At 48.6% G+C, this 24,555-nt stretch overlaps 2 protein-coding genes across 4 annotated transcripts in view; one reads left to right on the top strand and one right to left on the bottom strand.

Moving 5' to 3' along the window:
- The first annotated feature begins 693 nt into the window (after positions 1–693).
- Positions 694–20,879, top strand: Rhobtb2 (Rho-related BTB domain containing 2). 3 transcript variants are annotated; one of them, XM_063274298.1, is made up of 11 exons: positions 1,125–2,011; positions 4,594–4,624; positions 4,965–5,166; positions 6,246–6,349; positions 7,466–7,651; positions 8,489–9,507; positions 9,780–9,898; positions 11,792–11,942; positions 17,198–17,286; positions 17,986–18,091; positions 18,215–20,879. In XM_063274298.1, exons 1-11 carry the CDS (start codon positions 1,951–1,953, stop codon positions 18,433–18,435), a joined length of 2,289 nt encoding a protein of 762 aa, XP_063130368.1. In that variant the 5' UTR covers positions 1,125–1,950; the 3' UTR covers positions 18,436–20,879. The 3 variants fall into 3 exon arrangements, with proteins under 3 accessions (NP_001013151.1, XP_063130368.1, XP_017455188.2); XM_017599699.3 differs by lacking the exon at positions 1,125–2,011 and adding an exon at positions 2,069–2,356; NM_001013133.1 differs by lacking the exons at positions 1,125–2,011; positions 4,594–4,624 and adding an exon at positions 694–1,054 and having other exon boundaries at positions 18,215–18,755.
- The window catches only part of Tnfrsf10b (TNF receptor superfamily member 10b), a 28,209-nt gene continuing 24,465 nt past the window's right edge, over positions 20,812–24,555 (bottom strand). The window contains 1 exon segment of the mRNA NM_001395720.1: positions 20,812–23,016. Coding sequence (NP_001382649.1) covers positions 22,718–23,016 — 299 coding nt within the window. The 3' untranslated portion in view covers positions 20,812–22,717.

Here is a 24,555-nt window from a genome sequence, read left to right as displayed (position 1 = left end):
CTGTGACAACAGGTTGGGATAGGAACCTCTGAAGGTCTTGGCAGACAGGTAAGAAAGTACAGGTATGGACAGAAAACTCACTAAGAACACTAAGTCGAAGCTGCAGGGAAAATGCAGGAAGAAAGGGTCCCCAGTACTCGAAAAAGCAAGGTGATAGAGCAGTTGTGTGCGAGTAAGAGGCTTGGTTGAATTAGGGAGAAACAAGAAAATCTTCCCGTAGCCCTCTGACTTGCATTCCCAGGGCGCACCGCCGGATGAGTTTCTTCCTAGCCTCCCGGGGAAAACCATCTTGAGGGGCCAGCTAGGTTTTGAGGCTGGCGAGGTCAGCTGCTGGCCATTCGTGGCTCCCAGGGGAAAAGGGAGGCGGTGCAAAGAACAAGAGCGGAGGGGCGTGCCCGGGACTGGGGGCGTGTCTCGGGCGTGGCCGCCGGGTGTCCAATCCCCTTCGCTCCCCTTTCCACCAACCGAGCGCCGCTGTGGGCGGTGCCTGTCACAGCAACTGTTCCTGGGTGCAATTTTTTTCCCTTTTTTTTCTCCCCCCCCAACTTTGCTTTTTTTGTGAATGAAAAAAGGAGGTCGTGAGCGGTCCCGGGGACTGCGGCGCTGGGCGTCTTAAGGCTGTGCGCGTGCGGCGGCCTCACCCGGCGCTTGGCTCTCTAGCGCGCCGCCCGCAACCTCTGCAGCGCAGCCGGGCGGCGGCGCGGCCCAGCGGCTGGAGGTCTGAGCGGCTGCGCGCAGCCTGGCTCTTCGAGCCTCCATGACATTGGGCGCCCGGGGCGCGCGGAGATGCTGATCCGGAAGAGGCAGTGGCTGCAGTGCAGCGCCCCAGGCTGCTCAGGCGCCGCGGTCCGACCTGGGCTCTTGTGCCAGAGTTTCTTCTGATCGCACCTGAACTGGGACCCTAGGAGGTTGGATCTCCAGCACAGAGCAGCAGCGTCGGTGGCGCCCCAACTTGCACGCGCAGAGTGACCCCAGACAGCTCACTAAAATGAGCGTGCTTAGCAGGAAGAGATGTGTTCCCTACACTAGAAATTACCCCGTCACATGTAGTGGTGTAAGTACACGATTGATTTCTATTATGGCCGGGTTGCAAGCAGCTTCTGCAAACGTGCTACCTCGCCTTGGCTCAGCCTTCAGCGCCCACCCCTCTCCTGCTTGTCTCTCTCCTGCCTTCCCCTGAGCTCCACTCTTCCCTTGGGCACTTGCTGAGGCTGCTTGGTTCAGAAGGAAGAGAAACTAACCTTTTCTTGGGTGTTTTTAGGGAAAACTACATGTTTTGCATCGGTGTGGCGTGCCCCTCCCCCTTCCCTATTTATTTCATTTAAAAAAAAATTGTGTGTGCAGAGCGTCATGTCAGGAGGGAAAATAAGAGGTTCAGAGTGGTAGAGAGGCACCTTTTCCCCTTTTCTTTTCTTTCTTTCTTTTTTAAACCAGTACAGTTGGGGTGTTTGCTGACGGCTGTGGAGCTAGCTGTTTCTTTGAAGTCCAACTCCACTGTGATCTGTCCAGCTGAGTTTTGGTAAACTACTGATGGAAATGTTGAGCTTTCTTTGTTAATGTTCGGGTATTCTAGGGTTGAAAAGGTTTATCCTGTATTTAGGCTTCTGTTTCTGTTAACGTGATCATTTAAGATCCCTTTGGGCCTTGCTTTACGTTTTCTGAGTGGGGAGGATCCACCCCTCCACCTTCGCCCATATTACAATGTCAGCTTCCTCAGTGGGAGCTCCTTTAATTCCAAACCCACTTTTCCTTTGCTCTTTTCCTCCTGATTCTTCTTTTCTATCCATCTTCCTTGATTTTTACTTTCGTTTTCTCGATTTTCCTCCCTTTCACGTTTATTTATTTATTTTTTTTTGTAAGATGCAGGATGTAGGATTTGGTTGCTAGGAGACAAGCCAGGCTCCCAGGGAGATTGTCGTTTCCTTGACAACCAGACTAGGGCAGCCACAGATGAACAAGCCTCCTATCAGCTGTGGGAGGGAAAGAGGGGCTTTTGAGCTCTGCAAAGAGTGTGTGTAGGGGTGCGGGGGTGGGAATGGGAGCCCTTGAGGTTTGTGGGTAATCTGAGTACACCTTCAGATATGTCCTGGACAGAGCACAAAGAACTGGGAAAGCTGATGTGCAGGACACTGTTTGTGAAGAGCGGGCGGTGATTTGGGGACAAGAGTTGGGGGAGGAAATATTGGTGGTTTTAGGATTGTCAAGAGAGTGGATGGAGTGAGTTGAAGGTTGTGATACCCAGGTCAGGGTGGAGGATGGTCAGGAGGCTCTGAAGGAATGGGGCTGAAGAAAAGTCTCCAGTCACTGAAGAAGAGTGTGCCAGAGGGAAAGGGACAGTGGGGAAGTTCACTGCATGGTTTGTATTGTCATGCATCAGCAGCGATCCAGAAAATAGTAATATTCTAGAGCAGAAATTATATTAATATTGCCATGATGTCTCCTGGATAGGATCCTCATTTAAGACAGGCCTGATTAGACAAAAAGTTCTCCTGGCTTAATTGGGCCAGCCTGTATCTTAAAGAGAGATATAATTACACATATGGATATGCAATCTAGCATTATATAATACTATATTACATAAGAAGACAAATGCCTCCTTCCACCCTGGCTCCCTTGGTGTGAATTTACCAAAATTCAAGAATTTTCTTCCAACACCCTCATACCCATTTTCTGGAGGCAGAGACTGAGTCCAGTCCAGTGGTTTGCCTCTTTCTAGATAGGACAATGAAGCTTGCAGTTGCTAATGTAGGGATGATGATGAGCAAAAGGAAGTGCCAGTCAGTAGATGTGTCAGGGAAGTCTGAAGGGGCAGTCAGAGTAGGCCTGGGCTTCAGTGTGCAGATTAGATTAGAAATTTAAGCAGTCTGTGTTCTAAACTCATTTACTACTCTCCTACTTGTTGACTTGCTCTCCTCTTCCGAAAACTCTAGAACTCTAGAAATGAAATCACAAGGGGTGTGTGTGCATGTGTGTGTTTGTGTGTGTGTCTGTCTGTCTGTCCGTCTGTCTGTTAGGTCATAATGCAGCTGTACTTGGACATGGCCCTGGATTAAAGAACCCAGGCCCCTCCCATTCGCTTCCAGACCTGCATGCTAGTGAATCCTAACTATAGAAGGAAGTGCTATTGGCCTGTGGGTTTCTGTCTTCATACGTGAGATTCTGTCTTACCTCTTCTTTTTTTTTGTTATTCCACCCCTTAAAGCAGAAACACACCCACGTGGCTTTTCCTGGTACCCACACATCCCTCAGATGTTGAGACTGTTCAGGACAGAGAAGAGGAAGCAGAAAGCTGATGGCTTTAACAGTTGCTTGGTGGACAGGACCAGGAAGGCATCGTAATGATGCAGTGGTTGCCATGTAGACTGGGCCAGAGCTTAGTGGAGACCCTTTTTAGTGCCGGGATCCAGATGCTGTAAGACTCTTAGGAGGATGATAAACCTGTCTTATTGAAAAGTCCTTGCTGCACTCTTTGCTTAGGTTGCTGAGCTGCATCCCCTTGCACAGATCCCAGTTGCCGTGTTACTTGAGCATCTCAGTTCTGCATCCCTGCATGTTAGCATCTAATTTCAGTGTGCCAGGGACAGAGCTTCTCTGCTGCTGCTGGTGACTTGGCTTTGGTCTTGATGGCTCAGCAGTAAAGTGCCTGGGCAGCCTCCAGGACGACTCTGTGCTCAGGCTCAGCCAGCCCTCCTGTACCTGGGAAGGCTTACTTCAGAGATGGCTCACTGCATATAGGGAATGAGCAGGGGACACACTGATAACCCTAAGTGCACCTGCCCTGTCTCTGCTTCCTCCCTATTCTGCTTCTAGGAGGGTAGAAACCAGTGGAGAGAGTCTCCTCAAAGTCTCCTCAAACCACAGCCTCATCTTTGTAACCACTGATATGACATGTTAGCTACAGAAGGGCCTTCTGTCTCTTCATCTGGTCAATTATCCTCTGGGTTGGACAAGCTACTTCTCTGCCTGTCACAGAAGGAAACTGAGGCAGAAGTTTAAGCTAAGCTTGACCCTCAACTTCTTCTAGCAGCCAGTTCCCCACATAGACAATTTGTCTGGCTTCTCAGAATGCGGAAGCAATGAGGGTCTTCCAGTCCAAACTTCTCCTCTGTAGGTTTGAAGGAAGTAGATCTTACTCTTGGGAGCCTGATGTGGGATGCTGTGGGTACCCCAGATTGGGTATGGGAAGGCCCATGTAGCAGAGAGTGTATCGTTCTAGGCTGTGACTATCTCCATCCCTGTCTCAAAGTAGGCCTTCAGCTGAGCAGACACGTGGGCAATGTGACTGAACCAGAGTAGAAAAGGGGAGGCTTGTAGCAGGTACATAGAAGGCTTCCTACTCTAAGAGGCTGGCAGAAAAACCTCTCCTAGCCAATGAGAGGATAGGGTAGGAGAATGGAAGTAAACAGGCTGGGTCTTGGAAATTTACCATCTGAGAGGGCCAGGGGAAAACAGGGGAAGCTGGGAAGAGCTGATGCCCAGCCTTGACATGTCCATTAAATTTTAAAGTGACTCTGCCCTGGAGCATGCTGGGAAGGGGTGGGACCTGGCCCTAAGTCTGCTTCTCTCAGCTGTTTTGTTCTGCTGCTGCTACAGCCCCAGGGAAGAGGAGGAGAACAGAGGATGAGTGAGCTACCAAGCCAATTCCTTCTCTCTGGGGGAGTGGGGCCAGGCCCAAAGCAGGTCCTGCCCAGGAATCTCTCACAGACTGCCAACGTGCAGGAGCCCAGCTGCAGGATGGTGGGGAACCAGAGGGAGAGGCACGATCCATCTGGTGGTATTGTGTTGCTCAGTCTGAATGAGCTCCTGTTCCCTAGGGCCCCTGTAAAGCTGCCCACTCCTCTCTATGTCAGTGCCAATGCTTGACAAGGAGACAGAGCCAGCCGAGGAGGGCTGCTTACACTGACCCTGGTTCTCAGGGGTAGAGCATGCCAAACTGTCCTGATAGCTCCTTTCTTGCCTCTCAGGTCCCAATTAATGGATTCTGACATGGATTATGAAAGGCCAAACGTAGAGACCATCAAGTGCGTGGTGGTGGGGGACAACGCTGTGGGCAAGACTAGGCTCATCTGTGCCCGGGCCTGCAATGCCACCCTTACCCAGTATCAGCTGCTTGCCACCCATGTGCCCACAGTGTGGGCCATCGACCAGTATCGTGTATGCCAGGAGGTAAGACTAAGGTCCCTCGGTTGGGGGCCCATGTTTTGTATGTTGAACTGTAGCTTGGTGTCTCCTGGAGCTCATGAGAGGCGCTAGGGGTGGGGCAGAGGTGAATGAAGCAGAAGCAGTCTCTGGAGAGAGGTCTGATGGAGGTTCACTCCCAGGGAGGTATCTTTGACCATTTGTGTTTGCAGTGACGTTCAGGTTACTGTTTCTATTGCTGTGATGAAACACCATGACCAAAAGCAAGTTGGAAAGGTAAGGGTTTATTTGGCTTACACTTCCACACCACAGTCCATGACTGAAGGAAGTCAGGACAGGAACTCAGGCAGGACTGGAAGCTGGAGGCAGAGTTGAGGCCATTGAGGAATACTGCTTACTGACTTGCTCCTCATGGCTTTCTCAGCCTGCTTTTTTATAAAATCCAGGCTGCCGGTCCCAGGGATGACACCACACACCATAGGCTGGGCCCTCCCCAGTCAATCACTAATTAAGAAAATAGCCTACAGCTGGATCTTTTTTTTTTTTTTTAAGATTTTATTTATTTATTGAATATAAGTACACTGTAGCTGTCTTCAGACACACCAGAAGAGGGCATCAGATCTCATTACAGATGGTTGTGAGCCACCATGTGGTTGCTGGGAATTGAACTCAGGACCTCTGGAAGAGCAGTCAGTGCTCTTAACCACTGAGCCATCTCTCCAGCCCCCTACAGCTGGATCTTATAGAGACATTTTCTCAATTTAGCTTCCTTCCTCTCAGATGGATAACTCTAGCTTGTGTCAAGTTGACATGAAACTAGCCAGCACAAATAGGTAAGCCGGTGGCTAGGATTTTAACTTTGGCTGAGTACCATGTCTTGTGCAATCATAGCCCAAAGTAATAACATGTTCTTCTGCGGCAAGAAGTTTTCTCTTTTTAAGGTCTCCCCTGCTTCTGCGCAGCATGGAGATTACCCTCATTTATTCACCAGAGGTTTCATGTGGACAGCAACTTGTACAAGACACATGTACCAGCCCTGTCCTCCCCATTGGGGTTGAGCTGGCATCTGCCCCTAAAGACCATTGTCCTGTCTCCCCCATGCCCAGGTGCTAGAACGCTCCCGAGATGTCGTAGATGATGTTAGTGTCTCCCTGCGCCTCTGGGACACCTTCGGAGACCACCACAAAGATCGACGTTTTGCTTATGGAAGGTAGGGAAGGCCTTGAGGGCTTGCAGTGAGAGGAGGGGATATGGTGGTGGGCATTCCCTGGGGCTGAGGATATCCTGGGCTTGGAGGTGTGGTGTGAGTTCCAGCTCTGCAACCGACTAGCTCTGAGCAGCTCTCGGATGGTTTTTCTCACTGTGAGATGGTCATCAGTTCTTTCTTCCTCCTTTTCTAATTTCAATGCTGGACATTGAACCTAGGTCCTCGTGCATCATAGGCAAGTGCCCTACCACTGAGCTATATCTCTAGCCCTTTGCAAAGCAAAACAAAGAAGAGATCGTGCATCATAGGCAAGTGCCCTACCACTGAGCTATAGCTCTAGCCCTTTGCAAAGCAAAACAAACAAGAGAAGAGCTGTATTTGAGACAAGGTCTTCCTCCAGTGCCCATGTCACCCAGGCAGCCTTGAACTGGAAGTTCTTTGCCCCAGGCCTCCCAGATAGCTTGCCTGTTCCACCAGGACTGGCAAAATAGTAATTCCTGTGTATGTCTAGATATGTGTATTGGCATATACATGCTCGTGTGTGTGCAAATTTGCAGGGAGGGCATCTTGTACCTGTGTGTATGACTGATGAGGCTAGAGGTAAACAACAGGATGTTTTCTTTGCTCTCCGATTTAGGTGTTTTGTTTCGTTTTTGTTTTTGTTTTGTACTGAATCGGGAACATACAGTTTTGACTGGACTTGCTGGATAGAGAGCCTCAGGGATTCCACTCCTGTCCTCCACCCCCAACCATGTTGCTGTGCCAGGGACACAAACGCACACAGGGATGCTTGGCTTGTGAATACTTAAGTACTGGGGATTTGAACTCAAGTGCTCATGCTTGCATAGAAATCGCTTCCTCTGCTTAGCTATATTCTCAGCCCCAAATGATAACCAATTTAACCAATGAGATAGCCGTGTGACCAAATGAATCTTTGTGCTTTAAAATGCCTACGTAAATTATAGTCACTGTTATTATGTATCATGTGGAAATAGGTTCAAAAGGCAGGGGTAGGCTGTAGTGGAGGGGATAAGGAGCAAGAAACGTGTTTTCCTCTTTCCAGGGACAGGTTAACCACCATTAGCTTTCTGTACCGATAACTTTTCTCTCACCCTACAGATCCGATGTGGTGGTTTTGTGTTTCTCCATTGCCAACCCTAATTCCCTCCACCATGTCAAGACCATGTGGTACCCAGAAATCAAGCATTTCTGCCCCAGAGCTCCTGTTATTCTGGTGGGCTGCCAGCTGGACCTGCGCTATGCTGACCTGGAAGCCGTTAACAGGGCCAGAAGACCTTTGGCTAGGTAGGGGTACTGGTGCCCAGGAAGAAGGAAAGGACATGGGGGCAGGGCACCATTATGGTTCCCTGCTCAACTCAGAAGGAAACCCACTGACCTTTATGTCTTTCTTTTGATTTGCAGCAAATTCACATCAGCATCAACAACAAACATGCTCATTCATTCATTCACTCACTCATTCATTCTTCCATGTCATTGTACACCCCCTGTGGGAACACTCTTGTGCTGTATTCTATGAGGAAAGAGAGAGGGGAGAAGACATGTGTGAGAATATTTATATGAAAGGGCCTTATAAGTCTGTGGTGCTCATAGAGTTGGCTCTTCATATCACAGGTTCCACAGCTGTAGTAGGTTCAGCCAACAAATGTGAATATCCTGACCTCCCCCACTCCTGTCATTATTCCCCAAATATGGCATGATAACAATTACAGCATTGCACTTATAAATAATCTAGAAGTGATTTAAAGAAGAGCCGGGGTATGTAGAGGTTATGTAACAGTGAGCTTCTATACATGGGTCTCAAGTTTCCACAGATTTGGAAACTGAGGTATATCCTGGAACCGATCGTTTTCAGATTTGAAGGGGTGTCTGTCTGCCTGTGAATCAATGCTAGTGTGAAGCTTTGCATGCAAGTTAGCAGAGCGGGGAGTGCAGTCCCTGCTTTGAACTGGGGCAGTCAATAAGGTGTAGCATAGAAACTGAAGCTCTCCTAAAGGACCGGAGGGCCAGGCAGAATAGAGAGGGGTCAAGGGCAGATACGAGCAGCCTCTCCAGCCTGGAAGAAAATGGCCAGGCTCCTTCCATCACCAACACAAGTTTGTTTTCCCTTCTCTCACTCACCAGGCCCATCAAGCCCAATGAAATCCTCCCCCCAGAGAAGGGTCGGGAAGTGGCCAAAGAGCTGGGGATCCCTTACTACGAGACCAGCGTGGTGGCACAGTTTGGTATCAAGGACGTCTTTGACAATGCCATCCGGGCTGCACTCATCTCTCGCCGCCACCTGCAGTTCTGGAAATCTCATCTGCGCAATGTGCAGCGGCCTCTTCTGCAAGCACCCTTCCTTCCCCCCAAGCCACCGCCCCCTATCATCGTGGTGCCCGACCCCCCCTCCAGCAGCGAGGAGTGCCCCGCCCACCTCCTGGAAGACCCGCTCTGTGCGGATGTCATCCTGGTGCTGCAGGAGCGCGTGCGCATCTTTGCCCACAAAATCTACCTCTCCACCTCCTCCTCCAAATTCTATGACTTATTCCTCATGGACCTGAGTGAGGGGGAGCTGGGGGGCCCCTCAGGGCCAGGGGGCCCCCGCCCAGAGGACCACCGGAGCTACCCTGAGCAACACTACCATCATCACCATCACCACCATGGGCGGGACTTCCTGCTTCGGGCAGCCAGCTTTGACGTATGTGAGAGTGTGGACGAGGCTGGGGGCTCTGGTCCAGCTGGCCTCAGAGCTTCAACCAGTGACGGGATCTTACGGGGTAATGGAACAGGGTACCTGCCAGGCAGAGGACGTGTGCTGTCTTCCTGGAGCAGAGCTTTTGTGAGTATCCAGGAAGAGATGGCAGAAGATCCTCTGACCTTCAAATCCCGGCTGATGGTGGTGGTGAAGATGGATAACTCCATTCAGCCCGGGCCCTTCCGGGCTGTTCTCAAGTACCTGTACACAGGGGAGCTAGGTGAGAATGAGCGGGACCTCATGCATATCGCTCACATTGCCGAGCTGCTAGAGGTCTTTGATCTACGTATGATGGTGGCCAACATTCTCAACAACGAGGCCTTCATGAATCAGGAGATCACCAAGGCCTTCCATGTACGCCGGACCAACCGGGTTAAGGAGTGTTTGGCAAAGGGCACCTTTTCAGGTATGGAACACACTTAGAAGAAGAAGGGGTTCTCTCTAGGAAATTTTCTGAGGAGCCTAGGTTATCCTAGTATTCAGAATTGACTTCAGCTCCCTATGCCATACAAATATGGCTGTCTTGCTGCTCAAGCCAATAGCTTGGTGGTCTACAGCCTATTACTCGTATCACATTCCTCCAGCAGGCAGGTGGGTAGTCAGGACCCAGTGGCTGCTTGGGGCTGATTCTCCCGCACAGCCACTGTATCCTTACATGATGCCTCTTCTCCTGAACAGATGTGACCTTCATCCTGGATGATGGGACCATCAGCGCCCATAAGCCTCTGCTGATTTCCAGCTGTGACTGGATGGCTGCCATGTTTGGGGGACCATTTGTGGAGAGTTCTACCAGGGAGGTGAGACTGCAGATGGGAAGGGAGAGATATTTACCTCTTTGAATTTGAGATAGCGTCAGTTAATGGTACTTTCCTCAGCCCTGGTCATGTTCTAAGCACAGTGATGGACCCAAAACAAGTTTATGAGATACTTTGAGTTGCCAAGGATTTTTCAATATTCCAGGAGAGGAAATTATACTATCTTAGCCAAACCTGTTATACGAAAGAAAGGGATACCCTGAGAAGTTATGCAACTTGCACAAAGTTATGCAACTAGGAAAAAAAAAAAAAGAGGGTAGGTCTGAAACTCAGGGTTGATAGTTTCTTCCTTCCTTAATATACTCTGTGGCTTCCCTGAGACACACAGAAAAGCCCGTGTTCCAAGCTGGAGTCGGCAGTGTCTGTAAAGATGGGTTTTATTATTACTGAGCTATGGGGAGACAAACAGATCAGGAGAAAATGCCACCGACCAGGTGGGTTGATAGAGACACTAAGGCGGGGAAATGCACTCTGAGAGGGGCCACGCAGAGAAGAGCAGGAGTCAGTCAGGAAGTAGAGGTGGAGGTAGCCTGGTCCTTTGATCCTGTCTCTAGGGTGATTGGACCAGGAAATGGTAGATTGGTATGTGAGTGTGATAAAGGAGACCACTTGCAGGCAGCTCCTGTCTAGCTCCTGGCTTTGTAGGCTAGAAGGGACCTCCCAGGCTCTAGATGTCAGAGCATCAAGTACAGAATATGAAAGCACATAATGAATACAGTCCCTGTTCTCTGTGATCTGTGCCCATCCTCAGCTGAGCCATCTTCCTCCTCATTTGCCACCCTCTTGGGTACCAACTCAGCCTAGAGTTGGAAGGGGTTTGTTGATGAGCCCTTAGAAATCTTCTCCTTTGTCCGGTTCCTCTTCAGTCCTCCTAGACAAGCAGAGTAGCCTGGTGACAGCCTTAGGTATTTTCCATCTTCTCTGACTCCTGGACCATCAGTTGGTCATCATTCTATCTCATAGTTAACAAGATTAACCTTTGCACAGATGTATAAAGTTCAATGTCTCCCCATGCAGTTTTCCCAGCTTGTCTGCCATTTCTTTGGAGTGGGGGACATGTTATTTGACTTCTGTCAGGTATCCCTCCTGCCCCCCAAATCCCATCCTTTAGATCATCCTTAACAGATCCTTGACTGAAACAAACAAACAAACAAACAAACAAACAAACCAAGAGCAATCAGCAGTCGTGTTGGGTGAATTAGAAATATGAGCTCCCTATGACTTCTGGGAAGGAAGTGCTTAGGGAAGGCTAAGCTGAATAGTTAAGAACTGAACTGGTCTCTCAAGTGGGAGAAAGAGTTGGACATACAGAATATGGCCAGAATTCTTTGAAGCCCTCCTGTAGGGGGCCTGTGTGGCCTGGACCTGTCTCAGCACCATAGACACACATTTTAAAGCTCCGCCCAATTCTCAGCAAGCCCAGAGAGACTCCCATCTGATAAAAAAAAAAAAAAAAAAAAAAGCAGGTTTTGTTTCTGTGCTGCTGTGAAGTGATCCCAGAGGCTCAGAGCAGCAGCACCGAGCAACTAGCCAGTTCCCTTTGCGCACTCTGTAGCCCACTTCAGCTATTCCCTGCAGGTACAGGGAACTCTGGGGAGTGGCTGACCCAAATGGTCCCTTCAAACATCATCCCTACCAGAGTAGCTTCAGGGAGATGCCAAGAATCTAGGTAGGTCCTTTTAGAAGGCACCAGAGCCCCCCTCAACTAATGCTGTCAAGTCACTGAGCCAAGGTTATTGGGATTTCAGATTCAGGAACAGCCTAGAAGGCTAGTTACTAGGGGGAGACCAGGTCACCAAGTCAGGTCTTTATCTGTCAGGATGAATTCTGAGCCACCGGAGACTTCATGCCACTTGCCTGCTTCTTCCTCCCTAGGTGGTGTTTCCATACACAAGCAAGAGCTGCATGAGGGCTGTGTTGGAGTACCTCTACACGGGCATGTTCACCTCCAGCCCAGACCTGGATGATATGAAGCTCATCGTCCTGGCTAACCGCCTCTGCCTGCCGCACTTGGTTGCCCTCACAGGTAACTAACTGTAGTGTACAGGGACCTCCCTGGGGCAAGGTCACAGAGACCCCAGGGAGTAATTATGCATCCTTTGTTACCTCTCTCCTCCTGGGGATAGGCTGGGATAGGACACCAAGGGAAAAAAGTGCTCTTAGAATTCAGTCTGCTGGGTGCTGGAGAGATAGCACAGTGGTTACAGGTACTGGGAGGCTTTTCCAGAGGACCTGGCTTCAATTCTGAGCACCCACATAGCAGCTCACATCTGTAACTCTAGATCCAGGAGATCTGATGCCTCACAGATAGATACACACGGAGGCAAAACACCAACGCACATTAAAAAAAAAGTTTAGTCTGCTGATGTGTCATAGAGGACATAGGTGTACAGTGTGTGTGTTTGCCTGAGGACATAGGTGTACGGTGTGTGTGTGTGTGTGTGTGTGTGTGTGTGTGTGTGTGTGTGAGTGTGTGTGTACATGAGGGGCGGAGGAGGGGGGTCTCCTGGCATCACCAAATGATCTCTGGCAGGTGATGACACTTTGACCTTTACTCAGGTAAGGTCAAGAGGTCACAGGGAACAGAACATCTTTCTGCTTCTACTGGATGGTTTTTCTCCTGGTCGGCTTCCTGTTCTTTCTTCTCTCCTTCTTCTTCCTCTCCTTCCTCTTCTTTGACTTCATTCTTTCCTCCTTCTTTCAGAAACATAAGGCAAACATTGACAAGCTACTAACACACAGTTCCTCCTAAGGATTGTGAAAGCTAGGCTTGGTGCTATGGGCTGTAATCAGAACTAACGGGAGGCAGAGGCAGAGGCAGGGAGGCAGGGAGGCAGGGAGGCAGAGAGAGGCAGAGAGAGGCACCGAGAGGCAGAGAGAGGCAGAGAGAGAGGCAGAGAGAGGCAGAGGCAGAGAGGCAGAGAGAGGCAGAGAGGCAGAGAGGCAGAGGGGCAGAGAGAGGCAGAGAGAGGCAGAGAGGCAGAGGCAGAGAGAGGCAGAGAGGCAGAGGCAGAGAGGCAGAGAGGCAGAGGCAGAGGCAGAGAGGCAGAGAGAGGCAGAGAAAGGCAGAGAGAGGCAGAGAGAGGCAGAGAGGCAGAGAGAGGCAGAGAGGCAGAGGCAGAGAGGCAGAGAGAGGCAGAGAGGCAGAGAGGCAGAGGCAGAGGCAGAGAGGCAGAGATGCAGAGAGGCAGAGGCAGAGAGAGGCAGAGGCAGAGAGGCAGAGAGGCAGAGGCAGAGGCAGAGGCAGAGAGAGGCAGAGAGAGGCAGAGAGAGGCGCAGAGAGGCAGAAAGAGGCATAGAGGCAGAGAGGGAGAGGCAGAGGCAGAGGCAGCCTAAATTCAAGTTTTGTCTGAGCTACAGAATCCGTTTAATTATTCTGGGGGACTTAGCAAACCTTGTCTCAAAGAAAGAGGGTAGGAACAGGGATATAGCTCAGTGGTGGTGCTTGCCTACTTGTACAAGGCCCTGGGTCTAGTTTCTAGTATCAAAACACATGTGGGGATTGGGGGAGGGAGAGGGAAAGAGGGAATATTATGAGAACTATAGCTCAGCTTTTAAAATGAGCCAATCCCAGAAGCCTTTGATGCAAGGATGACACGGGCAATTAGTAGATGCAGCAGGAGGCAGCCAGGTGCTCACAGTGGGAAGGGGATCTAAAGATGGAGACCCAGGCAGACATTTTCTGTTGCTGTCGGTGTTTGAGTTGTTGTCTTAGATATAAGTGATAGTGTTGAGGTCAGGATTGATTTTCCTGGGCAAGTCAGGAGAGGGCAGAGAGTTGCCTTAGAACTTGAGTCAGGATTTAGGCAAGGGCCAGGGTCAAACCTACTGGATCCCTGGGAAATTAATTAAGATTAAGGATGGAGTCCAGGGAGTCAGCATTGAGACGAGAGAGGAATTAAAAGAGACTTAGCAGTCACAGAAAGCAGGCAGAAATCATTGATCAGGACAAAACCAGACCTACAGAGGGAGTGCAATGACCCAAGTGAGGGGCATGAGGGTCTTTAGGGTAGGGTAAACTGTGTCTTAGATTACATTTTTAGCATTCTTTGGTGCCCATGGAAAATGGTGCGACCTTTCCAGAGGCCATGACTTTTCAAAATCTGACACAGACTAATTCCGTTTTCAGAAGACCATCTCTAAAGTAATGACCTTGGGGAAAAACTAAACCCATAAAGGTATTTCTAGGAGTTCTTTTCATTAGGGTGGGAATTGGAAACAAATTGGAGAAGCACCCTTGGTTAAGCCCATACAGGTAATTTTCACACAGCTACCATTTAAAATGTCAAACTGCACTGCCCTGTGGAAGGCCTTGCAGAAAGTAACATCTAATTATTTTTTTTCTGGAGACGATCTGTGCAAGTTGGAAAATGTGCACTAAGCCACAACTGTCCATCTGCGTCGTGAAGGATCTGTGGGACCTGCTGAGTTTCGGGTGGTTGATGAGCTACATTTTCTGAGGTTATCAATTCATACTTCATCTTGTCTGCTGTTAAATATGACACGAATAAGTGGAATATGTATTTTGCTTGATGACTTCTACAGCAAAATCCTTTTCTCAGTTTGATGAGTGCCAAGAACTTGAGCCTCCCTGGCCACACCATTAGTTATCAGCTCTCTCTCCCCATTACAGATGCCTCTTTTCTCCCAAGAGGAACCCACACTGTAAGGCATTCTTCTCTTACAGTAATGCCTATGGACTTGCTTTCTTACCGTTTACAGTTTCATCATCCAAGTTCACTTCCTCTAAGCATTATAGCTTAGTTTCACTTTTTTTGTGTGTGTTATCATTTGAAGTTCATTTAATCAATGAGTACCTGTCCATAAAAAAAACAAAAAACAAAAAACAAAAAGCTTCCTAAAGTTATTTATTGAAAACCAACTATCATTGTTTACTGTCTGCTACCGTGATTTAAAAAAAAAAATGAGCAGAGTCAAGTTAGGGGAGGAAAGTGTTAGGCTTATAGCCCATCATCAAGGGAAGCCTAGGCAGGGGCTATTTATTTATTTTATGCATATGAGTACACTGTAGCTGTCTTCATACGCACCAGACGAGGCATCAGATCCATTACAGATGGTTGTGAGCCACCTTGTGGTTGCTGGGAATTGTACTTAGGACTTCTAGAAGAGCAATCAGTGTTCTTAACCACTGAGCCATCTCTCTAGCCCCAGGATCACTGTTTCCTGGCTTGCTCTATATGACTCACTCAGCTTCCTTGCTTATACAACCAGGACCACTTATCTAGGGTTGGTTATGCTCACAGCGGGCTGGGCCCTCTCACATCAATCAGCAACATAGAAAATGCCCCCACAGACATGCCAACAGGCAATCAGATGGAGGCAGTTCCTGGATAGAGGTTCCCTCATTCAGATTGACTCTAGTTTGTGCCAAGTTGACAGAAAGTAAACATCACACTCCTACTCTGGTTTTAAAATATACATTGATTGATTGATTGATTGATTGATTGATTGTATGATGATCGAAGGACAGCTCTTGGGAGTTGGTCCTCTCCTCTCATCCTATGGACTTTGGGGATCAAACTCAAGTTTTTTTTTTTGTTTGTTTTTTTGTTTGTTTTGTTTTTTTGGTTTTTTTTGGAGATGGGGTCCTTCTGTAGGCTAGACTTACTTCATACTCTGATTCTCCTGCCTCCTTCGTCTCATGACATGCCTAGCTTATGTGGTGCTGGGATGGAACCCAGGGCTTTAGGCATGGTAAGCAAGCATTCTACCTACTGAGCTATGACCCCACTCCCACAGTTCTCTGTTCATGGTGTAGTTAATATAATTCTCTCCTGACCATATTTCTTGTATTCTTGGGTATTGGATTGAGGACTAGATCCTGATGCATTTTAAAAAAACAACAACAACAAAACAAACAAACAAAAAAAAACCAAAAAAAAAAAAAAACCACTGCCTTCAGTAATTTCTCTTTACCAAGAAAAAAGATTGTCTGATTTTCTTTTTTCTTTCTTTCTTTTCTTTTCTTTTTTTTTTTTTTTTTTGTGGTTTTAACAGTCATTTAGTATCACTGGCTAGACCTATCAACTAATTAGATGTTCCAAAATATACTATCCCAAACTCAGCCATCCCCTTCTACAAAGTGAGAAACGCCCATCTGTTTGGTTACCCAGTGATAGAGCTTGCAGTTAAAACAGGACTCCTCTGTCGTTTTCTTTGAGTTTCTGAGATAGAGCTCTTTCCTCCCATCCTTGACGGTGACCAGTTTTTATGTGTGTATATTTTAAAAGTGTTACCAGGAACAAATGTGATTCGTTTCCTTTGATTGTATTTATTTCTATTGTTTGGTTGTTGTTTTTAAGACAGGGTCTTATAAAGTCCAGGCTGGCCTTGAACTTGCTTTGTAGTTAAGCTGGCTTTGAACTCCTGATTCTTCTGCTGAATCCTCCAGGGTGCTAGGATTGTAGGCATGCACCACCACAACCAACAATGTATTATTTTTGAAGTTCAAATACTATACCTTTAGCCAATAGCTGTCTCTTTGTGTTTGCTCTGGAATCCATCCTTGCTATTTAGAAGAAAAAGATGTCCTAGCTCCACCTTTTTGTTTCAGATTTGGTCTGTGGTAACCAACCCAGGGCCCTATACATGCTGGAAGCTGGTTTCTTACAGTTGACAAGAGAAATGGTCTTGTGATGCTTCCTTTCCTGATCTTTCCTGTTGGAGGAGCTGGAAAAACATGCTCATTTTTTTAAGGACGGAATACCTCATGGGTTTATTCTGATACTTTTAATTAAATTCAGGACCAAGGGGGTTTATTCTTCATATAAATGTTTGAGTGGAAACTGGAAGCGTGATACACTATTTGATAGTAAAGTTGAAATTAATTTGAATAAGTAGGTTTAACCCACAGTTCTGTGTCAGAGTTCACAGGCTGTCTTCATTTTCAACAAACATGAGGTTTCAGGCTATCTTCCATCAGTGACTTATTGTATCGAGGACTGTGATCTTCTGTGTAGCAGATTATATGGTGGGACCTGTGTAGTTTGAAAAAAAGGAAAAGAAAAAAACCTCTTAGCTAGCTCCCCAGCCTTTTCCATTTCCGGTTCCTACCTGACTGAGGTCTTTCCTCATTCCTGTTTTCCCTCTAATAGCAACAAACTTAAAGTCTCCTTTGGCCTTTCTGGCCTGTTGGGATTTAGCCCTGGCCTGATCAGTTTGAACTCCTTCCTTCCTGCAGCAATCCCCTGCACCATTCATAAGCACTATAGGGCCTTTGTCGTGTTTCTTCAGCTGATTGTTGCTGTATGTGTGTCACAGAGCAGTACACAGTGACTGGACTGATGGAGGCAACCCAGATGATGGTGGATATCGATGGGGATGTCCTTGTATTCCTGGAATTGGCACAGGTATTGTGGCAAGGGGAGGAAGTGATGAGTCTTGACTCCAGGCTCTGCCCATAGGCAGTGTGTAAGGCTGTGGGAGGTGATGGGTCAGTATAGTGTACAGCCCCGGCTTCCCAGCAGGAAGCAACTAGAAACCGTCTGGACATTTGCAAAGAGAGCTGGCCATGAGATAAAGGGACTGAGACCAAAGGTCATCAGAGGGGACCCTAGGATAGGGCTTGGATCACAGAGGGGGTACTGAGGTTAGCTGACTCCATGGCGCCTCTGGAGTTAACTGCCTGCTTCCTTATTGCCAAGCAAAGGAGTCACGGTGGCAGGAATTGGGCTTTTGATTGTGGCTGGTGCTGGGTTTTCTAAGCTCGGTTGTTCAGTTTTGGGTGCAGACTGTTTTGTTTGCAGATGGGAGGAGAAGGGAATCCTGGTTGGGTAAGAGCTGAGAAGAGTAGATATCAGAGAATGGGCATGTGGGACCAAACATCAGTAGTACACGTGCTGGAGGCAATTGTGGGGCTGGTAATAGGGTCCAGGAGCTGTGTCTAGCATTGTCTTGCTCAGTTCTGGCAAGGGAAGGGATGCTTGTGAGGGTGGGCCCCTTATGACTTGCAGAGTATCTGTGGGAGGGTGCTACCCAGAGCTGCTGCTTCACAGGCCTCTATGTGGAGTCCTGGCTCCAGTAGGGATGTGTTTCTGTACCATTCACAGTTCCACTGCGCGTACCAGTTGGCCGACTGGTGTCTTCACCACATTTGCACCAACTACAACAACGTGTGCCGCAAGTTCCCTCGAGACATGAAGGCTATGTCTCCAGGTGAGTCTCTGTGTCAGACCCATGCGCTTCTGCGTCAGGAGCTAACCCGAACCACGGAAAGGGTAGGCTTAGCGCTGCCCTGAGGGACCCTCCTAACTTCGCACTCCTTGCACTGTGCTTTAGAAAACCAGGAGTACTTTGAGAAGCACCGGTGGCCGCCAGTCTGGTACCTGAAAGAAGAGGACCACTATCAGCGTGCGCGGAAGGAGCGAGAGAAGGAGGACTATTTACACCTGCGGAGGCAGCCCAAGCGGCGGTGGCTGTTTTGGAACAGTCCTTCATCACCGTCCTCCTCAGCAGCGGGCTCGGCATCCCCATCCTCCTCCTCCTCAGCTGTGGTCTGAGATGCTGCCACCTTCTTCTGATCCCACTGCTGTTGTCCTCATTAGCCCTTGTCCTTCTGCTCTTCTGTACCATCCCCTCGACCCGACAGGTGATGAGGGAATTCACCCAACCAGAACCCTAAGGGCAGAGCCTTTCTTACCAGCCAGTGTGGCTCAGGCTAAGAGGAGCCAGGCCCTGCAGATCAGAACAGGGTCCACCTACAATTCCAGGCAGGGCAGGAAAACATCTACCCCAAGGTGGGGAGCAGGAAAGAGCTCAGAGCTCTGGTATTTTCTCTCTGGACTTGACAATAGAGTCAATGGAGGAACGTTTCCGTTCATGGGCTTGTCTGTATTGGTGTCTGCTTTGACCAGAGAGACAGCTTCCTTCCCAGGAGCTGGTCATGGTTTCCCATCAACAGGCTTTTGAGGGTTGCAAGTATTTTGTGAGCATCGTCCCATGGGCTTACTCAAATCCTTACTTGAGAAGTCGGGGTAGAAAAAAAGTCTTCAGAGCCCACATCAAGGCTTCTATACCGTGAGGTGAGGTTGCTACGGGGAGAATGGAATAAACTATATCCTGCCAGTATTTTTTCAGGGCTGACTACAGGCAGTGCAGACTTAGTGGTGGGTATCAGCACTGATTCAATGTTCAGGTTTGTAGGCAGTACCTCAGTACAATGTGAGCTTTCTACTTCAGCCTTCCTGCACTTGTTACCCTTGGCATGGATGTAGGAGGAGGAAGGGTGGGGTCTGTGCTTAGCAATTCCGTGTTCCTCCAGGGTCTCTTCCCCTGCCTCTGGGGAGTATTGCATTTTATGAAGTGGAGGCAAAAACAGCCCAACAGGAGAACCCCAAACTCAAAAGCACCACCAAGACCACTCTATCCTTTGTCTCCCCAAAAGAATGAAGTTCTAAAAGGAGAGATCCTGTAGGGTATACATTTTCATAAAGCTGAATGGGGGCCTCTAAGGGCCAGTAGTACCAACCACTCCAATGCCTTTCAGGAGGGGACCTGTACCCTCCATGTCTGAGGATGCTGTTCCCCAAGGCTTGGTGGGTCTAGGCCACAGGGTTGCAGGGAAGACTTGGACTTCAGGGCTCAAATGGCTTTGGACCTTTTCCATCTTGATGCAGGATACCTTCCTCTTCCAAAGGTGACTCCATGGGATGTATGTGGAGCATGTGCTTTCTTGGGGGGTGGGAGGCTTTCAGCAGGGATTACATGTCAGAAAGGGGCACATCGGAGAACAGGCCACACATAGCCAACCTGATACTGGCTGGGGATAAAGGGAAGGAGAAAATAGGGGAGCTGAGCAGGAAGGAAATGATGATAGTCTAAAGAGGAATTGGGGTGACCAGAGGATTGACACAATGGCTGGAAACCCCCATGGGATTAACACTGGACCTCGGTTGACCTTTCCCATTTCTTATGATCCATACATCACCACCTTTTTCTAGACTTCCGAGGTGAAGTCCCATGAGGGAGTAGGTCATGAGAGTTCTGGGGTCCCCTCCCCTGAGAAAATGCTTTAGGGAGGAAATACTGTCTGAGTCCCCAGAACCTGGGTAGGTTGCTCAGACTGGGATTAAAGCAACCTCAGGAACAAATGCAAGCATACAGTTGTGTGGTACCAGGACCTAGAGTTCTGCTCTTGCCTTGTCAGAAGGAGCAGGCAGTAGCAGGTCTCACAGTGCTGATTTTCTGTAGTCTGAGCCTGGAACCGCCAAGCCTGCAGCTGCCTGTTAAGCTCTCCAGAATGGCTGGCTAGGGAAGTCTGTTGTGTGCTGCCCTCTGCTGGCTGGTGTAACCTCCTGCTGCTGGATTTGAAATGGCTTCTCATTTTCACACTGTACCTGTGGAAAAGGCAGGCAGCCTCTCACACCTTTCTTGGAGGACAGAGGGAGTATATCACTTGGGAGTGATAAGTAGAGGTCTGTCTTAATGAGCAAGGGGAATGGGGTCTCCCAGGTGATTTACAGGGCCGAGCAGCCTGGGCACCACTGGTGGTGAGGAGGGATAGGCCAGTGGGAGAAAGATACTACTGAGTTGGAGGAAGACCAAGAAGCACTATGCCCCACCCAGGCCAGATCACCCCGCCGGGACCCACCCCCACCCCTGCAGCTGTCAGTGCTGGTGTGCACCCAGTGGAGCCATGCAGCCTTGTATGACCACCTGGGGGGGGGTGCAACTTGCAGTCCCTTAGTTCACGGGTGATCTGGATTTCAGGGAGATGGAAGCAGGAGAAACTCCAGTGTGGGACAAGCCTGTGGCACAACATCCCCGGGGGTGGGGCAGCGTCCCAAGAACATGCTCCCCTGGACTATGTCACATGTCACTCAGTGTTGTTTTAGAGAATGATGGTAAAAACACAAAGAAACAGAAAACCACACACATACCTTTTTATATAAGGTTTCATATTTAATTTGGTCATGAATTCATAATACATGAGTTTTGTATCTAATGACATGTCTTGTACTGTTTTGTTACCAACACACTTCTAAGAGGGCTAAGGAAGAGCATCCAGAGGGTGAAACACTTGCTCTTGGGGCTGGGGCTGGACAGAGCTCAGCAAGCCCTGGTGTGCAGTCCTGATGTCTGCATGGAGGCACGATGCTTACTCAGGATACCATAACACTGGTGGACAATACAGAATGCCTGGGGCCAGCCACAGCTGTCCTCCTGTGTGTGCTGAGAATCTACTAGAGAAGACTCTGCCAGAAGGAGGGACTTAAGATTGCTTAGCGGTTTAGAATGCTTGCTTGCTCTTGCCGAGTACCGGGGCTCAGCTTCAAGTGCCCACATGCTGGATCAGAACCATCTGCGACTCCAGTTCAAGGGAACCAGATGCCTGTCTGACCTCTAGAGGCAGCAGGCATGCATATATGCAGGCAAAACACTCATACACAGCAGAGAGAGAGAGAGAGAGAGAGAGAGAGAGAGAGAGAGAGAGAGAGAGGAAGAAGAAGAAGAAGAAGAAGAAGAAGAAGAAGAAGAAGAAGAAGGAAGAAGAAGAAGAAGGAGGAGGAAGAGGAGGAGGAAGAGGAGGAGGAGGAGGAGGAGGAGGAGGAGAGAGAGAGAGAGAGAGAGAGAGAGAGAGAGAGAGAGAGAGAGAGATATGAATCCTAGAACTTGGAAGGCAGATGCAAGCAGATCTCTTGAGTTGTAGGCTATCCTGGTCTACACAGTGAGTTCAAAGTCAGCTAAGGTTACATATTGAGACTGTCTCAAAAACAAGCAAATTTAAAAACAATAGATCTACACAGGACAAAAGTCTGTATGTGCCAGTTCTCCAGAAATCCCTACAACGGCCGGTATCTAAAGGCAGTTGTTGCTGGATCTGGATCTGGTGGGGCACACGTGTGAGTCCAGCTCTAGAAAGGCTGTGGCAGTTCAATGGGGAGCTCCACTGTTTGCTTTCACATACAATGGTCAAGTGCTTACAAGGCATGTGGTCATCAAGGGTTATCCAGGTAGTACTTTTTATGCTCCCTTTGTGTCCAAACCAGCAAACTCACTTCAAGTGTGAAATATGGACACCTAGGAGTTAGAGTCAAGACAAACCCTCAGTAGGGTGCCCACTAGCACCTGGAGCAAGGGAGCGCTGTGCAGCTGTGTAGTGCTGAGCAGTAACCTAACAGCACACAACAGGCCATGCTTGGAAAACAGTGGCCTTTTATCTGGTCTCAAGGACATGAGCTTCCAGCCTTGGGCTGTTTTTTTTCCCCCCTCTGTTTTACAGAGGGGGTATTTTGTCTCTGGACAAGGGGTCTTGGTAGACCTGTGAAATGAATATGCCAGAATCTGGGATGGTAGCACCTTCTTTGTCCCCAGAGTCAGCTCTCAACAAACTTAGACAGCATATGATAATTTACGGATAGCCTGCACATTATACAGGAGCTCATGTAAACCAACTGGCCTCGAACTCTTGATGTTCCTGGCTTCATTTCCCCAGTGTTAGAATGATAGGCAGGTTCTATCATATCCTACCAATTGCGCCTTGTCCAGGAACAAAGGTAAACCAGGAGGCTGAAGATGTGTTAGAACACTTATGTTCAAGAGGCTCTGTGTTCAACTTTTAGAAGGACAATACAGTTATATGATACAATAAATATAGCAAGAAAAATAAAATACATTTCAATAATACTGAAGAACCTGCAGCAGTTTCTCCTCCTCCTCTTTTACTTTTGAGACAGGGTCTCTCTACATAGACCTGGCTGTCCTGAGTTCACTGTGTAGACCAGGCTACCTTCAAACTAATAAAGATCCTCTCGGCTCTGTCTTCTGAGTTACCACACCTGCCTAGGCTGTAGTGTTCTGATAAACGAACTTCCCGGATTTCACAGCATAGTCTTCAATTTCCTCCAGGGCACATCTTTCTCCCACCGCTTCCAAGGCACCTAGCAGGTGGTTGATAGAGGCGCCTAGCCCCGTTTGGTAGAGCCACTTCAGCAGCATTTGGTACAAGACCTCACATGGGACTTGTGTCTCAGCCCTGACCATTTGAATTTGATTGTCTGTGAGACCCATATGCCGCATGAGACGGTCCCAGGAGTTAAAGGGCACTTCGGTCGAACAGCGCTCGAAGATCAACTTCAGGGCTGGGTGTCAGAAAACATGGGGGACAGGTAAGCTGCAAGCACTTCACACAGGGTAAAGAATCCTAAGTCAGATCACGAAGCCCAGGGTAGGACCTGACATACTCCCTTTTGGGTCCATGAACGCTGGCTGTTGAAGCCCCACGCTTGAACCCAACCAAAAGTCTGGGTGCTGGAGAAATGGTTCAGCTGAATACTCTTCCAGGGGACTCGGGTTCAATCCCCAGCACCTGTGGTTCACAACCATCTGTAACTGTAGTACCGGGAAATCTGACACCATCTTCTGGCTTCCGCAAAGCACCAGGCATGCAAGTGGTGCACAGACATACAGGCAGACAGAACACCCATATATACAAAGTAAAATTCCAATCAAAGGTTTTAAAAATATTCCTTAAAAAAAATTCCTGTTCTGCAAGAGGGCTGTTGGCCCAGTGGGAGATGTTTCAGTGTGTGTGTGTGTGTGTGTGTGTGTGTGTGTGTGTGTGTGTATCCATATCCTGTCAGAGCCTCAGAGCATCAAGATTGATTGATTGTGTAAGGGAGTAGCATGTAGCATGAACAACATTGGGGCAGAGGGGGTGAGTGTACAGTATCTCAAGAGAAGTAAACTGTTTAGGCTGCACTTATAATGCGTGTGGTATAAAGCAAGGCTATCAGCATTTGCAGAAGGAGCAAAGCAGAGAGATGGAGAGGGCCTTCTCATGCCAGCTGGCCCCCCACTCATTGCAACATCACTGCCACTAGATGTAGGAAAAGAAAGGACAGAGAACCTGAACCTGTAGCTAAGTCATGAAAGCTCATTTATGGGGTTATGATGACACAGATGAGACATGTATGAAGTGTGTCACCCTCCATCCTGAGAAACTGAGGGAGCCGGGATATGAGTCCCATGAGCCCCAAGAGTCGCATGGACCTTTTCTAACAGCCTTGTTTAGCCAGGAAAAGGAGGGTTAGAGGTGTAGCTCAACTGGTACCCAGCATACTCAGAATCCTGGGTTCAGTCTCAAGCATTGCAGTGCTGAGTATGGGGGTGGAAGAGAGAGCCCAGTGGTTAAAAGCACATACTGCTCTTACAGAAGACCTAAGTTCTATTCCCAGAACCTGTGGGAAACTGACTTACGAACAAACTAAATATGAAAGGAAACAAGTGCCATTTGATTCAACTCAACACATACAAAATTTGTCAACTTGTGTAGTCAATATCTGAACTGTTATTCTTGAGATGGTTTCCATTTCGTTTTGCATGATGTCTCTGAAATCAGGTTTGTGGTTTACAGTACAACTCATAGAACTAGGTCTGGCCATGTCAGGAGCGTCTAGTCTAAAGTCGGTGGGTATTAACACAGGCCAATGCACCATTCTGGAGGCTCTGGCGGGGGGTCGGGGTGGGGAATAGACGGGAGAAATGAAGGATAATGGAAGAGTGAAAGGTTAGAAAGATTCTGTCAATAACAATGAGGCACTGAGGAGGGTCCCAGCGGAGACAGAAGAGAGGAGAGGGGGATTCCTGGTCCCCAAGTCCAGTGATAACAGTGTAGGTAG

This window comes from Rattus norvegicus, chromosome 15 (genome assembly GCF_036323735.1).
Source record: "Rattus norvegicus strain BN/NHsdMcwi chromosome 15, GRCr8, whole genome shotgun sequence".
In the NCBI taxonomy this organism is placed as follows: Eukaryota; Metazoa; Chordata; class Mammalia; order Rodentia; family Muridae; genus Rattus; species Rattus norvegicus.
This window is presented reverse-complemented; position numbering and strand designations above follow the sequence as displayed.